Here is a 15,793-nt window from a genome sequence, read left to right on the forward strand (position 1 = left end):
TGAGTCATATGTCCAACCTGAAGGAAGGCTGGAAGGGGCATGTTGTGGCCTGACCTCCTCCACCAAGCCCTGGACACTGCCTAGATCTCCGGACCTCACCTCTGAAGGACTGTTGCAGCCCACATCGCACAAGTCTACAAGTCTGCAAGCTGCTCTTAAAACTACAGGACACGACCAAGAAGTGAGTCTGCTGCATCTAGGAACTGGATGGACTGATTTTCTGTGTAGTGAAGCTCAAGTGCTGATTAAATACAGACTGTGACCATTTATTATCTCTGTTTTTAGAACAGAAGTTTTACCAGCTCTTCACTTCTGATGTCTCAAGAGGACACGGTCTCAGGAAAGTGCAAACGAAACACAGCTGGATCTGTGATGTTGGCTTTCTCACGTGGTTATTCAGCAAGGAGACGCTTGAAGAAACAGAGTGAGGAAGACATGTTGAAATTTGGACAGACCATAAATTCTGCTTAAATGATTCTGAAGCTGCTTTAAATGGTCTGTTGCACACATTTCTCCCAAATTGTCAGTTTTCTGTCCTTTAGAACCTTTTTCATACACTTGTCATGTTATTTATTTTAGTTTAACTTTACATATTTATGTATATGGGTTTTTTAAATTTTGTTTTCATAGTTATCTTTTTTCTTAAATTTCTTTCCACCTTGCAGGGATGGATGCACTGGACTGTTTCACAACAGTCTTTCAAAGTGGCGGACACCAGAGGAAGTGAGAGGAGTGGCAACCAAAGGTAACATATGAGGTCATGTTGAAGGTTTGCTTTGGTCTATTTGCTTTTTACTTATTGTTAATGATTTTTTTTTTTTTTTTCTGTTCAAGTCATATGTCCAACTTGAAGGAAGGCTGGAAGGGGAATGTTGTGGCCTGACCTCCTCCACCAAGCCCTGGACACCGCCTAGATCTCCGGACCTCACCTCTGAAGGACTGTTGCAGCCCACATCACACAAGTCTGCAAGCTGCTCTTCAAACTACAGGACACGACCAGGAAGTGAGTCTGCTGCATCTAGAAGTGGATGGACTGATGTTCTGCATAGTGAAGTTCAAGTGCTGATTAAGCACAGACTGTGACCATTCATTAACTCTGTTTTTGGAACTGAAGTTTTGCTAGCTCTTCACTTCAGATGCATCAAGAGGACACGGTTTCAGGAAAGTGCAAACGAAACTTTGTAAATGTCTTTCTGATGTTGGCTTTCTCAAACAGTTATTCAGGATGATGTTTTATCAATGCATTTAAAATCTGTATTGGCATCTGAGATACATTTGTGATCACATTTTTTGATATTGAGTAAAATCATTGTTAGGTCAGTAACTTAGTAAGTTTTCTACCATTAAATGATGGAGGTACACGAGCAGGTCTGCTGTAGATGGATTGGGGATCCTCCAAAGTAAGAGTTGTTTAATAGTATTCAGCCTGTGTCCTGAGCATAGTTGCACTGCTGTCCATCATCACCACCCAAATTTTGATAGAAGCTTTATTGTACAGGGAGGGTGAGTTGACTTTGAGGTCAAACACTGACTCGTCTTGCTCTGCCAAGTTTCGTTCCAAGGGGAGACTGGAGCAGGACCATTCTGGGTAGAAGTAGGTTGGGGTGAGGAAAAGTTTTGCGATTCTTGCGTTTTTTTTTTGGCGTCGGCACATAGGGAGGCCTCCCGGCAGGGGAATATTTCCCGCCCCTGTAAAGCGCTACACACGGTCAATCGCGGACAAGATTCACTGCAGGGAAGGAAGCCTGGCAGAGAGATGACTCAGGTAGCTCAGACCACTGTAAAGATACACCCAGTTTGGGTATATTTGCTTCATTTTCTATCTAGTGGTGATGATGAACGCAGTGACCACTGTGAAAACCTAATAATTGTGTCAAGTCTACCAGGCTGAACAATAATGATATTTGCTCCTACTGAGCTACGTGCTATTGATATATTTGAAATGAGACATTGTCATAGGCTGAATTGAAGGATAACAGGCTTTGAGTTGAAGAAGAACTGCTAATCTTTATAAACAAATCTTAACAGAGTGACAGCCATTTCAGAAGGCAAACCTGAAAAGATGTTTACAGATGGTAGATAAATCTTTCACTATGTTTTAGAAACCATGTCAAAGACACTAGATGGGAAGACACAATTAAGGCCTTGTTCCAGTGCTTGAAGAAACAGAGTGAGGAAGACATGTTGAAGTTTGGACAGACCATAAATTCTGCTTGAATGATTCTGTAGCTTGATTATGAATGAACTGAGGCTTTATTCTGTGGCTGAACATCCAGTGATAGTGTTACTCTCTTTATCCATGCTTTTTACTTTTACATTGTCTGTTGCACATATTTTTCCCAAATTGTCAGTTTTCTGTCCTTTAGCACCTTTTCATACACTTGTCATGTTATTTATTTTAGTTTAACTCTATATATTTATGTGTATGGGTTTTTTTTAGTTTTGTTTTCATAGTTATCCTTTTTCTTAAATTTCTTTGTCATTGTGATTTTATTTAACTTTGTCACTTGGATGAAGAAAACCTTGTACTCTAGTGCTTGATCATTTGTTTTGTCTTTTTTTTTTTTTCTTACTTTACATTTGGACTTTTCTGTATCTGAGCCCAAGACATGGAGCTGTCAACCTGTTGATATTAGACTGCAAAAGGTGTAAAGTGTAATAGAAGACAATAGTGTCTTCTCAGACTGTCTCCATGGACATCAGGACATTGGACTTGCTAATTACTGCTGAGCCTCTGTGGAACAGTTTGCAAAGATCACAAGACCACGGCAGAACATGCTGAAGAGGAGTTCCACAGGCAATACAGAACTGGAAAGTGATGAAGTTTTAACTTAATGGACTGATGGATAGATGAGTTCGGAGACTCCCAGCAGACTTTCCACCCTGCAGGGATGGATCCACTGGACTGTTCCACAACCATCTGTCAAAGCAGGAGACACCACAGTCAGGAGATGTGAGAGATCAGCAACCAAAGGTAAGATCTGAGGTCATGTTGAAAGTTTGCTTTAGTCTGTTTGTTTTTTGACTTATTGCTAATGATTGTTTTTTTTCTCTGTTTTACTCATATGTCCAACCTGAAGAAAGGCTGGAAGGGGAATGTTGTGGCCTGACCTCCTCCACCAAGCCCTGGACACCGCCTAGATCTCCGGACCTCACCTCTGAAGGATTGTTGCAGCCCACATCGCACAAGTCTGCAAGCTGCTCTTCAAACTACAGGACATGACCAGGAAGTGAGTCTGCTGCATCTAGGAAGTGGATGGACTGATTTTCTGCATAGTGAAGCTCAAGTGCTGATTAAATACAGACTGTGATAATTTATCAACTCTGTTTTTGGAACAGAAGTTTTACCAGCTCTTCACTTGTAATGCCTGAAGTTCATAGATCATGTGTTATGAATGGATTTTCCAGCTAGTTTTTTTTTTTTTTTTTTTTTTTTGTTCAGAAACAAAGACAAAAATGCAACATAATATACAGAAGAGTTGACAGACAGAAGTAAGATATAAACATTTTTTTAGATAAATTTAAATTATAAATAACAAATAGAATTAAAAAAACTGCAATACCCGCCCCTTAGAATATACATATACCCTAATATCAGAAAATTCATTGGTTTAAATGGAATTATTGATAGAACATTCCTGTTCCTGATCTGATGAATTGGTTGTAAATGTGTTTCTGATGTTGGCTTTCTCAAACAGTTATTCAGCCCATGGATGATGTTTTATGAATGCATTTAAAATCTGTATTGGCATCTGAGATACATTTATGATCACATTTTTCGATATTGAGTAAAAGCATTGATCAGTAAATGGTGAAGGTACACAGGCAGGTCTGATGCAGATCGATTGGTCAGCCTGTGTCCTGAGCATAGTTGCACTGCTGTCTATCATCACCACCCAAATTTTGATAGCTTTAATGTACAGGGAAGGTGAGTTGGACTTTGAGGTCAAACACTGGCTCGTCTTGCTCTGCCAAGTTTCGTTCCAAGGGGAGACTGGAGTAGGGCCTTTCTGGGTAGAAGTAGGTGCGGTGAGGAAAAGTTTTGCGATTCTTGCGTTTTTTTTGGCGTCGGCACATAGGGAGGCCTCCCGGCAGGGGAATATTTCCCGCCCCTGTAAAGCTCTACGCACGGTCAATCGTGGACAAGATTCACTGCAGTATCAAGCGATGTGGGGTTATTTGGGTCAGGTTTAAGTGTAGGTGGGTTCCTTTTTTTTTTTTTATTGCGTGGTGGACAGGGTAAGGGAAGGAAGCCTGGCAGAGAGACGACTCAGATAGCTCAGACCACTGTAAAGATACACCCAGTTTGGGTATATTTGCTTCATTTTCCATCTAGTGGTGATGATGAACGCAGTGACCACTGTGAAAACCTAATAGATGTGTCAAGTTTACCACCTTGAACAATAATGATATTTTGCTCCTACTGAGCTATGTGCTATTGACATACTTGAAATGAGACATTGTCATGGGCTGAATTGAAGAGAAGGTCTTAAGGATAACAGGCTTTGTCTTGAAGTAGAACTGCTAATCTTTCTAAATAAATGTGAACAGAGTGACAGCCATTTCAGAAGGCAAACCTGAAAAGATGTTTACAGATGGTAGAGAGACGCAGTTAAGGCCTTGTTCCAGTGCTTGAAGGAACAGAGTGAGGAAGACATGTTGAAGTTTGGACAGACCACAAATTCTGCTTAAATGATTCTGTAGCTGCTGTAGTTTGATTATGAGTGAACTGAGGCTTTATTCTGTGACTGAACCTCTAGTGATGGTGATACTCTCTTTATCCATGCTATTTGCTTTTACATGGCCTGTTGCACACATTGCTCCCTTATTGTCAGTTCTTTGTCTTTTAGCCCTCTTTTCATATTCTTGTCATGTTATTTATTACAGTTTGACTTTACATATTTATGTGTATGTTTTTTTCATTCTTTTGTTTTCATAGTTATACTTTTTCTTAAATTTCTTTGTAATTGTGAATTTATTGTCACTTGGATGAAGAAAACCTTGTACTCTGTAGTGCTTGATCATTTGTTTTGGTTTTTTTAAATTTCTTACTTTACATTTGGACTTTTCTGTCTCTGAGCCCAACCTGAAAGACTGTTGCAGCACACAAGTCGCACAAGTCTGCAAGCTGCTCTTCAAACTACAGGACATGACCAGGAAGTGAGTCTGCTGCATCTAGGAAGTGGATGGACTGATTTTCTGCCTACTGAAGCTCAAGTGCTGATTAAATACAGACTGTGACCATTTATCAACTCTGTTGTTGGAGCAGACATTTTACCAGCTCTTCACTTGTGATGCCTGAAGCTCATAGATCATGTGTTATGAATGAATTTTCCAGCTGTTTTTTTGTTATATTCAGAAACAAAGACAATCTTCTTTGTATGTGTGTCAGAATCTGAAAACCTTTATTAATCCCTGGAGGGAAATTCTGAGCTACGTGCTATTGACATACTTGAAGTTGAACACCTGAATCCAAGCTTTGGAGAAACTGAACATGTGCTGGTATCTGTTTTTTTTTTTTTTAAAGATATGGTATCTTCAAAGAAAATTTTAAATTAAAAAGAAAATACAGGTTGAAGTCAACGGATTTCTTTGTCCCTTTTCTCGTATGTTTTTCATTTAATTTTGTCTCTTGGATGAACAAAATCTTGTACTTTATAGTGTTTAATTCTTTGTATTGTCTTTTATTTAGTGCTCACATTTTGGCAGTAATTTGGTGTCATTAACAGGATTCAATTAGCCAGAACTTCTCCATTATATAGTGAATAAGGTCAAACTGAGTCGACTCATATGACATAAGATGTGACACTAATATGACATAGTGCTATTGTAAGTAGTTGTTCATTCAGACTTGCTGACTCTGTCTTAAAGCTGCATTTTTACCAAGTGAGTGATTTTATGAATGAATTTCAAATATGTATTGGCATCTGAATTATGTGTATGTTTAACAGAAGAAGCCATAGCAAATTATTGTTTTAACTTTAAGTTCTTATCATATGGGATGTTCTGCTTTCCAAGGTTAGCATTCTCAGTTTGTACTCTGAGGTTGGTATTAGCCGTTATTGTGCTCTCTCCTGATTGTTAGCTGATGCTCTGTGTCATTTCCAGTCTGTGTTGAACTACGATAAGTATGTTCATGATATAACTGAATGTGATGTAATTAGAGACCCAAAGTAATTTGTTCATATTCAATTTTATTTAAATGACACACACAGACAGACACACACTACTATTGACATGGTTCCATCCTTTATCCTCCCTAACTCCTCTTAAGATCTCCTATTCATTTTTATCTATCTTTTCCTCCCTTTCCTAACCCCTCTGTGCCCTCATCCCAATTTATCCATCCTTTCTGTATTCTTCTTCTACCCTCCCTTCCTTCCTTCCTACAGTGATTTTCCATACGAGCCCATTTTTATCATTCCTCTCCCCTCTGTGAATCAGACCCTTTTCTATCCGTCCTATGCTCCCTCTCTTCTTCTTCTCCCACCCTCTCTTTTATCATTCTTTCATTTACAAAGGTCATGAGTATATTTTGATTTCTGCTTTAATAGTACAGACAATGAAAGGGACACCACACAACTCTCGCGGTTTCCCACAGGGAAATTGTCTAGTTATCAGTAATTACAATGCTGAAAAGTATGGCATCGTGTTTCAACTCATAGAACAGAAGTAGAAGTAAAATTACTTTTTTAAAATGTAGCGTCCTTATTGTAATATGAAAATACCCAATTAGCTACTGAAAGTGCTGACACTTTCTTGACATTCATGGTATGTTAAAAAGGCTTAAAGCAAACCAACTAATTGATTTATTAAATCAGATTTTCAGATCTTACTAATCTGTTATCTATCTGTTATCTCATCTTTTTACATCTCCACTCCACCAGCTGTCCAGATGTTGCCGCCCTCTGGTTCCTCATCCCTCTCAAAGCTGCGAAACACCTGGTGTGTGACCAGTACAGGTGGCTGACCATCAAGATTTGTCACTGCTCTCCTGCTGCTGGCCATCTTGGCTCTTTTCCTATACAACATGCCTGGTCACGTGGTGAAGAAGATGCTGGGGGCCTGAGAGATCTGCTCAAGTTTACTATTTTACACAGTAAGAATTAATTTCACTTATAAGTTTCTCTTGTGTTCTTTGAAGGAGTGGTTGCTGTTGTTAGAAGTTTTTTATGTATTATTTTGCTGATTTATTGTAAACTCAATACTTTGTCAACAGTGTGCAGCATCTGTCTGGAATTCTTCCGTAGCAGACACCGCGTTTGAGCATTGGCTTGGTTCTGGCGAAGTCGGCACAGGTAAGCTATATCGAATTGAACATGCTATTCTGCTAAATTAAATGTTAAACTAATTGGAGGATGCGGGCATCGATCCCGCTACCTCTCGCATGCTAAGCGAGCGCTCTACCATTTGAGCTAATCCCCCACTGTACACTGTACATTAGGCAAATAATTTCACCACTGCATAAGCCTGTAGCTTTTATTATTAGGTTATTGAAAAGGGCTCTATGCCAATTCACATGCGAATTTGTAGTCGTCGGTGGAACGGTATAACGCTCACTGGTTCTTTCATGCAGACATGTTGCAAATTTGCATGCAAATTCACCAGAATGCTGCATTTTCTGTGGCGGTGAAGCTCCGGTAGGGGTCATTGACAGGCAGCTAGACCTCAGGGCAGAAGAGCTGACATTTATAATGTTAGACCAGACCACTTGCAGTTCACAGCGAGATGTTAGGTTACTGAAAATGCTTGATATATTTGTGCACAATGATGCGCGGTAGAAATGCGCTTTTCGTCGAAGACTCACCTACGTGAACGTATGTTTCTTGCAAGTGACGGTGACAAACTTTTAGCGAGCTGTCATAGCGAGAAGACGTCGCCTTTGTGTAATGGCTAAACAGTTGTTGGTCATCGAGGGGAAGACAGTAACCGGTTACTGCCTTACCACCGTTACGAAAGGGTTACCGGTTGCTAGGAAGATGTAATGCATAGATGCGTCGCTAAATAACAACACTCCTGTAATAAAACAAAAACGTTGTTTTGGAGGATGCGGGCATCGATCCCGCTACCTCTCGCATGCTAAGCGAGCGCTCTACCATTTGAGCTAATCCCCCTTATGTTATTGTATGGGCGGTATCGGAACAAATCGAAGAACGGCCGAATTCAGACGGAATAACTTTGGGTTGACACGCTCATCATTTACGTTCGTGTCTGTTCATATTTTTATGTGACTGAAATAGTTCCGGATGAAGCTCGCTGCCACTCGAAATACCATTTCCGTTTTCAAACTGAATTTTATAGCGTTTTATCTGCATTTATGTCTGGTGGTTATTGTGGGATGTGGTTACATTTTTTTGTACCCGTTACTAAAGAAACTAATATACCACAGTCATAGATTAACATGCTTTGGTTTATAATCTCAGATGAAAGCTAAACTTGATAATCTGTAGAATTAATTTAGAGAAAAGCAGACACATGTATTCCTTGTATGCTTTAATGTAACTTCATATCGGCACACACATTGTTAGAAATCCATCCTCACACATAATAAACCACACACCAACACAAAGCAGTTTTATTTCACAACTGTTTATTTATTCAAAACTCAAAAGATGAGTGTTCTGTAGATGTTTACATGGTCAATGAATGCAAGTTCCAGAGCAGACGACAGCCAGTTTTGCAAAATAAAAATAGCCGGGGAAGGACAAGGAGACTTCCTTGGTTAAACTGGATGCTAATTGTGACCAGTCAACTGGTCACATACCTCTTGATAGTGACTTTCTTCCAAACTATGACTCAAACGCCCTGGGTAACCCTTTACAGCAAATCAAAATATAAACACAGCATGATTAGCAGTAAAAGCATGACAGAAGCTGTCATGAGAAAAGTGTCAGGCTCCCTTGTATTTCAGAATAAAACATTAGAACTGCTACAATCTATAACCATGTTGTCAGTCAGCAGGTGGCTCTCCACCTCTAAATTTTAAACTTAAAGGCTACTGCATGTCCGCCTAAAAGATAAAACGGCAGTTAACCAGGATCGTGCGACATCACACAAAGTCTCCACACAAAATACATTTACAAAATATCACTCATTCACAGTCAATGTGTAACATTCTCATGCTCAGATATGTTGTTGATCAATAATGAATAATCGCAGAGCACTGATCATATGCCTCGAGTCATTACACCAAAGTATGTCCTTTCCGCATTTCTACATGCCATGAACCCACCATGACAGAAACCAAAAGCTTGATGCAGACTCAAGCACAAACCTTAAATCAAATAACACATAGGGCCTTTAGCGTTCAGTTCATGTACAGTAGGTTTTGCACCAAATCTGCTACAGAAAGTTAATCTAAATTAAATATAAGTTAAATAAATAAGAAATTGTTATTAAAAAGTTACTTTGTTACAGTTTTAGTAGCTCTGGGAGTGTCCTGATGGCACATTGGAGCAGTGTTGTTCTGTGCTCTAATAGTATTATTAACAGCGCACCAAAGGCAAATAAATACCTCCATAATGAGCAAAGACATTGTTCTCTCAGAAATCAAAATGTCAGTAATATTTACAGACTGAAATTCACTGTTTGCCATTATAACCTCCATGCCAGGCTTGGCTTGATTTTCTGCGTTACTCATGCTGAAATAAGTGGGATATGTTGTACATTACTGTTGTTACTGTGTAAGTGGAGGCAGGGAGGAGCAGCAAATGATGACGCAGAGTAGTTGTGTAGCGTATGTAGACAGCCAGAGGGTGGAAAGGGGGAGGTTACGAACAGATATTCATATGAGAAAGAAAGGAAAACATGGACAAAGAGTAGGGATAATGGTAAGTGTTCATAGAGAGCGTGCAGAGAGAGAAACAAATGAGGGCAAAAAAAAAGGAAAGGAAGGATGGAGATGTTAGGGGGGAGGGAGACGAAGTGTTCAGTATTCATCCTGGTCCAGGTGACCTTGTTCATCGAGGTCTTCATCTTCTGGAGGCGCAAAGCCTTCCTGAGAAACAGAAAAGAAAAAAGACATTCAGGTTTCCTGCTTATTTTCTTTTAACTTTAAAATTATCCTGATCACAGATGACATCCAAACAGATAAACTATATCCTCTACTCAGAGAGATGAAGTCATGATGTTCCATCTGTTCCACTAGCTACTCTAACTCACTGCATTCTCTCATTCATTGGTCTTTCTGAAAACATTTGCTCCTGGGGTTTGAGCTCTAACATTTAACCCACGGTTGTCTGGGACTCATGGGAAATGGTGTTTATTAAAGGCTGATGAAAGCAGATAGTGTGTGGTTATGTTCTAAAGATGGATTTTTAGTCATTTGTGTTATTACAAATGTTGAGGGTTTTTTTTGGCTCTGTGGTAATTAACATGCAGATTGCAATAGTGCATTGCAGCCTGGGATTCTTGTTGGTTATGCATGCATTAATAATAATAGAGTAATACATACCTCTGTTGCGTAGAGAATGTCGATTATCCTGCTGAGGACTGGATTGTTTTCACTCTCATGCTCCTGGCAGATCAGCTCGATATCCCGTAGTTTGCTGAAGTAGAAGTCTCTCTCCTTCTCTAGTCCGTCTACGGTCAACTTTAACTCCATCAACTTAGGACAGAAAGAAAAAACATATGTTTACGCTGGTAGTCTCCAAAACTTATTCTGAACAATGTAGTCAGGAAAAAAAAACAACCACAAGTGACTTTTCATAGTGATGGCGGACACAGCTAAAAAATATGTGATCAAGGATCTTTTTTTTATGATTTTGTTAACACCAACCAGAGCTTTTATTTATAAGAGAAAGATAATATGGTACCTGTTGATTTAGCTCCATGATCTCAGCATCACTTCCCCCATTTCTAGACAAAGATGGATTCTTCCTGATGACTGGAGTGTTGTGTTGGACCCTCTGTGGTGTTGGCATGTTTTTGGGAACTGTTGGAGATGTCCTCTGTGGTCCTGAATTGTTCAGAGATGGTGAGAAATGTTGAGCGTTTTAATTATAACAGAATCACTGCGTTTATTTTAGCTTTGTAGCAACTGTGGCGATGGATGTAGCACATTATAGAGAGCTGATATTATCAGCTTGTAGCATCATGTTGTTGCTTTTTATATATTATTATTGAGAATGGATTTCAAATTATTTTACAACAGAACTGATATAAAAGAGACAAATTTAGATTGCCAGATTTAAAAAAAGCCAAATTAGAAATTAACACTTGGAAAATGGCTGAAAATCAAACTTAGTTGAGTCAAAATCTTGTTTAAAAAAAACTGCCAAACCTCTATAAGTGCTTCAGCAGAGGTGTTTCAAATAAACTCAAAGACAAAACATGCCAACGCGTATTTTTTCCATTTTAAAACAAATGCAGTCATTCTGCCCATTTTCAACCACACTGCTTGCCAGTGACAAAGTCACAAAGCAGGCTTATGACATACTACAAATCAAATTAGATTGGTCGCCATGATTTTCAAGCAAAAAGCTTTCACAGAGACAGAGCAAGGCTGGTCAGGCTGACATTACTCTTGTTAGTAAAACGAGACACACTTTCTTGTTTATCAGTCCAGCTTTCAGAGAGATGAAGCTGCTGCAGTGCTGCATCACCTTCGTAATGCAGTGAACTCTGATATTTCTTTGTGTCTTCTGGCATTACTGATTACATGATCAATTAAAACTGGGAAAGCAAGTTAAAACTGAAGTTGCAAGATGTGAATTTGCAACCCCACCAGTGCTGCATCCCACTTATACTCTGTGGTGATTACTACAATCCCACCAGTGACTCACTCATACCTACAGAGTGTCATGTTGCTTGTGAATGCTGGGCGCAGTGAGATGGATCTAAGAAGACAGCAGTCATTCTGTGAATCGTGCTGCTCACACCACTTGCTTGCAGGGAGCGCCTTTGAGCCATCCAAAGCTCAGCAAGACCGTGCAGCAAAGGCAAAACTGTATGGTTTACCTGGGTTTCTCTTTGGTTTGTGGATAAAGTGATCACCTGGGTTGGGGGGAGGGGCCACGTCCTGCCCCTGTCTGGCTAGTAAAGGGTCGTACTCCTTCCCGTCGTAGTTGGCATCGAAGAACTTCTTGAACCACTGCACGAATTCAAAGTTGTCCTGGAACTTCCCTTTTACAAGCTTTTCTACAGGAATTATCTAGAGAATAGAAACAGGAAACGCGTGAATAGCTCCACATGGTACAACAAGCATCTTAGGAGATGATAGCATAAATTATCTTAGGTATTATCAAAAGTATTGAGTAAGATGCATAATAATGTGATAATAATAGTATTCTGACTTTGTCAACACTCATCCTTTTAAAAGCTGCCTGAAGAACTTTGAAGTTGTGTATAAATTCATGCTCCAGCTTCGCTTGAAATTTGACCTTCTTCAGAAGGATGCAACCTGGAAACAACATGTCCATGAACTGGCAATATGCTGCTCCTGGAAAACACAAAGACACTGTGGTTTGTTTTGTTGTCCTGTTGCGAACAGCCGGGAGTTAATTGTTGAACAGTGTCTAATTAAAACTCTAGACTACAAACTCTGCCTTACCTGAACAGAGCTGTTCGATCTTGGTGTAGGTGAGATGCAAAGAATCGTTGACCCATGCCAGCATGTCATGTCGGCTGAGGTTGTCAATGGACACAGATGTGGCGTACACATTCACTGCCATCACCTACCTGAAACAAACAACAGAGAGAGAAATGTATAGGTGTTCAGTTGGATTTCTGTCTGTCTGGGTTTTTTTTTTTGCTGTATCTAAAAAAATTTAAAAAAAAAAACCATTGGCTGATTTCAGTGGAATTTGGTAGAAAGTTGGTCCACAGCCAAAGAGCAAAAAGAAAACTACACGTCTCGACAAAGTCATAATTAAATATTTCAAACTGATTGATTCACCTGTCAGTGATTGCCCACTGTATGTAAATGAAGGTAAACTGATTGCTGTTATCATATGATAAAGTTAGGCTTGGCTGTTTTGAAGACTTGGTCTCTTATTAATTTTTTGTAGCTATGTTGATCGAATAGTTTCAGCTCTGGACTTCGTTCATTTGTGGACCTGCTTTAATTGACTAATTTCACTTGACCAGTTTTGAGGGAGACTTTTTCCCTTGTCTTCTCAGATTAAGAGATCCTGGACTGGGTCAGAAACTGCTGCAGTTGTGGGCCTGTAAAGTCCCCCCACCCCCACCAGACCACCAGTATTGGCCAGTGGGAAATACACTTGATTTCCAGCTGTGGACACGGTGCCTGTGAGGCATCTTTAGTTTTAGTTTTAATCTACAGATGTGTTGTGAGCATAATCCTCCCTAGATTAAACAGAAATATCCTGATGTTTGTGAGCAGCTTTACACATCTGACAGCTCCAGCCTTCTCTGTTCTCACTTTGATTTGCAGTCGTGTGTCGTGTCAAAATGGGCCCATGGCACCTTGACATTCCCCGCAGTAAAAAAAAAAAAAAAATTGCACATTAACACAGGCCAGATGGAGACTTTTAAAATGATGGCTTTAAGGTCACACGCCGCTGTATGTCTGCAGCTGACTGCCAGAGAGAAATGACAGCATGTCTCTCAGCTTCACACTAATAACAACTGAATCACGTTTACCTGCAATTTGCACGACAGAGATTTCTGGAGATAGCCCTAATAGTGTGAATGCAGCCTCAGCAGCGCACATTACACCAGCATTCTCCCATGGGGCTTGGCTAGCCTACAATTACATGATTATAACGTGCAACCATATGACCGACAATAAACCCGTTTATGAGACAAAACCACGCAGGTTCAGCTACATTAACAGGCGTGGACCGTGCATGGGTGTAATTCCTAATAAATATGGATTATTGCATCGAGGGCGGTGCACGAAAGGGAAGTCAATCTATTCTCCTAAAATCCGCCGGGCCTTTGCGAAAGCTCCGATAATGACTGCAGCAAAAAAATAAAAATCCTGAATGCAAAACCCCACAAGTCCAGCGAGAACAAATGGGGCGGGGGTCTGACATTTCAAGCCCGAGCTGAGAACAATAAATGTGCCCGTTTGCTGGGTGCCTCCTGGTTAAAAAAACCCGCAACGCTGGTCTTCCAGCGGCCCCCTCTACAGGCCTCCCCGAATACCTCAGGACTGTCAGTGCACGGGAAATATCCTCCGCTGTATGGGAATAAAAACACAGCTCCGGAACACAGAACACGTCTACGCGCACAAAAGGAGAAACGAGGAGCACCGAGCGGGGTCAGGGGACTCTCCGTGCGTTTATACTCACTGTATTCAGGGGCGTCTGTGTTGTTATTACGCTGGCAGTATTCCTTGTGTCAATGCCCGTTGCTGTCGTCGTTGTCAGACCCTGCGCGGTGCAGTGCTTGGTAACGGGCCGCCCTGTCTGGGGCTGCAACAATCCAGCTCCAACCGCGCATGCGCCCGACTCCATGCTGTTAAAGGTTCATTATAAATAGGACTTTGGCCTGTTCCAGCTAAGAGACACATGATGTGTCTGGTTGGATTTTAGGCCTGCCAGTGACTAAGGTTTTAGTGAGATCATGATACACAAAAAAAATTCCTTATGTTAATGTTTTATCAGCAGCTGGAAGAGAGATGTATAACTCAGCTCCTTTACTTAAGCACAAGTGCAAATACAACAATTAAGGCTATATGGTTTGTTTATTGTGTAATATTAATCGGTTTTCTTGATTACCTGATTGCCTGTTTGGTCTAAATTTCTTTGGTTTAAAGAATGACTTGAAGAATTAATCGGTTATCAAAATAGTTACTAATTATTTCAGCTCTGCCAACAATGTAAAAATACATTATGACAAGTGAAAGTCCTGCATTCAGAATCTTAAAATGAAAGTATGTTAAGTATTATCAGCAAAATGAACTCAGTGTCAAAGGTAGAAGCGCTTTTTCTGCAGATATGTCTCCTGTGAGCTATACATTATTATATTTTATATGATTAGACTGTTAAATCTGATATATCAATGCGTAAGTTGCATTTTATTGTTTTAACTACACCGTATCTAGTCCAGTGGTTCCCAACCTAGGATTCAGACCCCCTCCAACAGGTTATGATGATAAACATGAGGGGTTCTGAGATGATTAATTGGGCAGGCCATAAGAACAAGAGAAGGTTCTGATACATATTTATATTTAATTTTAGTATCTGTAAACTATTGGAGCATTGTACCTCTTTAGCTCTTAAATAGTAATTTAGATTAAACCTTCCGGGAACTTTTTTGTCAGGGGTCACAAGCCAAAAAGTTTGGAAAGCACTGGTTTTTAAATAATTAGTAACTATTGCTGTTAAATCAAAGTTAGTTGCAGAGTAAAAGTACGGTGTTTCCCCCTGAATGTGCTGAAGTAGATGTGTAAAGTAGCATGAATTGGAAGTACTCGAAAATTGAAGTAATGTGCTTCAGTAAATGTAGGACTCAGCTGAGGATTTCACTGTGGTTTATTTGCACTCAAATCATGTGATAAAGAGCTGCAAGAAAGAAATAAAGAGACAACACATTCTTCAGCACCAGTGTACATTTGGGGAGGGGGAAGACACAACAAGATTCGCTGGAGGTTCTTAAGATCAAAAGTGAAAACTGTCCAAAAAGACTTTTACTGTAGAACAATGATCTTCTGAACATAACTGGGTCTAAATCTTGTGTGCATCCCTGCTTACACTGCAGGTTTGACAAAAAAAAAAAAGAAAAAAAAGTTACTAAGACAATTATTCACAAGAAATATTATGTAACTAAATACAAACAATAAAAATTACAGTAGTTGAGAACTTGACAAAGTATCAGTGCTTTTCAG

General features: G+C 39.9%; 1 protein-coding gene and 2 non-coding genes across 4 annotated transcripts; all 3 read right to left on the reverse strand.

Annotated features, from left to right (window-relative positions):
- Positions 1 to 7,352: 7,352 nt before the first annotated feature.
- Positions 7,353 to 7,425, reverse strand: trnaa-agc. The gene has a single exon. It is a non-coding gene; the product is annotated as a tRNA-Ala (tRNA).
- Positions 7,426 to 8,041: 616 nt separating this feature from the next.
- Positions 8,042 to 8,114, reverse strand: trnaa-agc. Its single transcript has one exon. It is a non-coding gene; the product is annotated as a tRNA-Ala (tRNA).
- A 475-nt stretch (positions 8,115 to 8,589) lies between these two features.
- Positions 8,590 to 14,351, reverse strand: mapre3a (microtubule-associated protein, RP/EB family, member 3a). 2 transcript variants are annotated; one of them, XM_041061587.1, is made up of 7 exons: positions 14,256 to 14,351; positions 12,551 to 12,678; positions 12,294 to 12,439; positions 11,995 to 12,151; positions 10,815 to 10,957; positions 10,454 to 10,606; positions 8,590 to 9,997 (listed from the first exon to the last, which is right to left on the reverse strand). In XM_041061587.1, the coding sequence occupies exons 2-7, from the start codon at positions 12,669 to 12,671 to the stop codon at positions 9,929 to 9,931; spliced, it is 789 nt and encodes a 262-aa protein (XP_040917521.1). In that variant the 5' UTR covers positions 12,672 to 12,678; positions 14,256 to 14,351; the 3' UTR covers positions 8,590 to 9,928. The 2 variants fall into 2 exon arrangements, with proteins under 2 accessions (XP_040917521.1, XP_040917520.1); XM_041061586.1 differs by having other exon boundaries at positions 11,959 to 12,151.
- Between the last annotated feature and the right edge of the window lie 1,442 nt (positions 14,352 to 15,793).

This window comes from Toxotes jaculatrix, chromosome 17 (assembly GCF_017976425.1).
Source record: "Toxotes jaculatrix isolate fToxJac2 chromosome 17, fToxJac2.pri, whole genome shotgun sequence".
In the NCBI taxonomy this organism is placed as follows: Eukaryota; Metazoa; Chordata; class Actinopteri; family Toxotidae; genus Toxotes; species Toxotes jaculatrix.

Coding starts and splice junctions, on each gene's coding strand:
- mapre3a (XM_041061586.1), bottom strand. CDS start 12,671: ATGGCAGTGAATGTGTACGCCACATCTGTGTCCATTGACAACCTCAGC. Junction 12,440..12,550: donor GATCGAACAGCTCTGTTCAG/GTAAGGCAGAGT, acceptor TGTGTTTTCCAG/GAGCAGCATATTGCCAGTTC. Junction 12,152..12,293: donor AAAGGATGAGTGTTGACAAA/GTCAGAATACTA, acceptor TCTATTCTCTAG/ATAATTCCTGTAGAAAAGCT.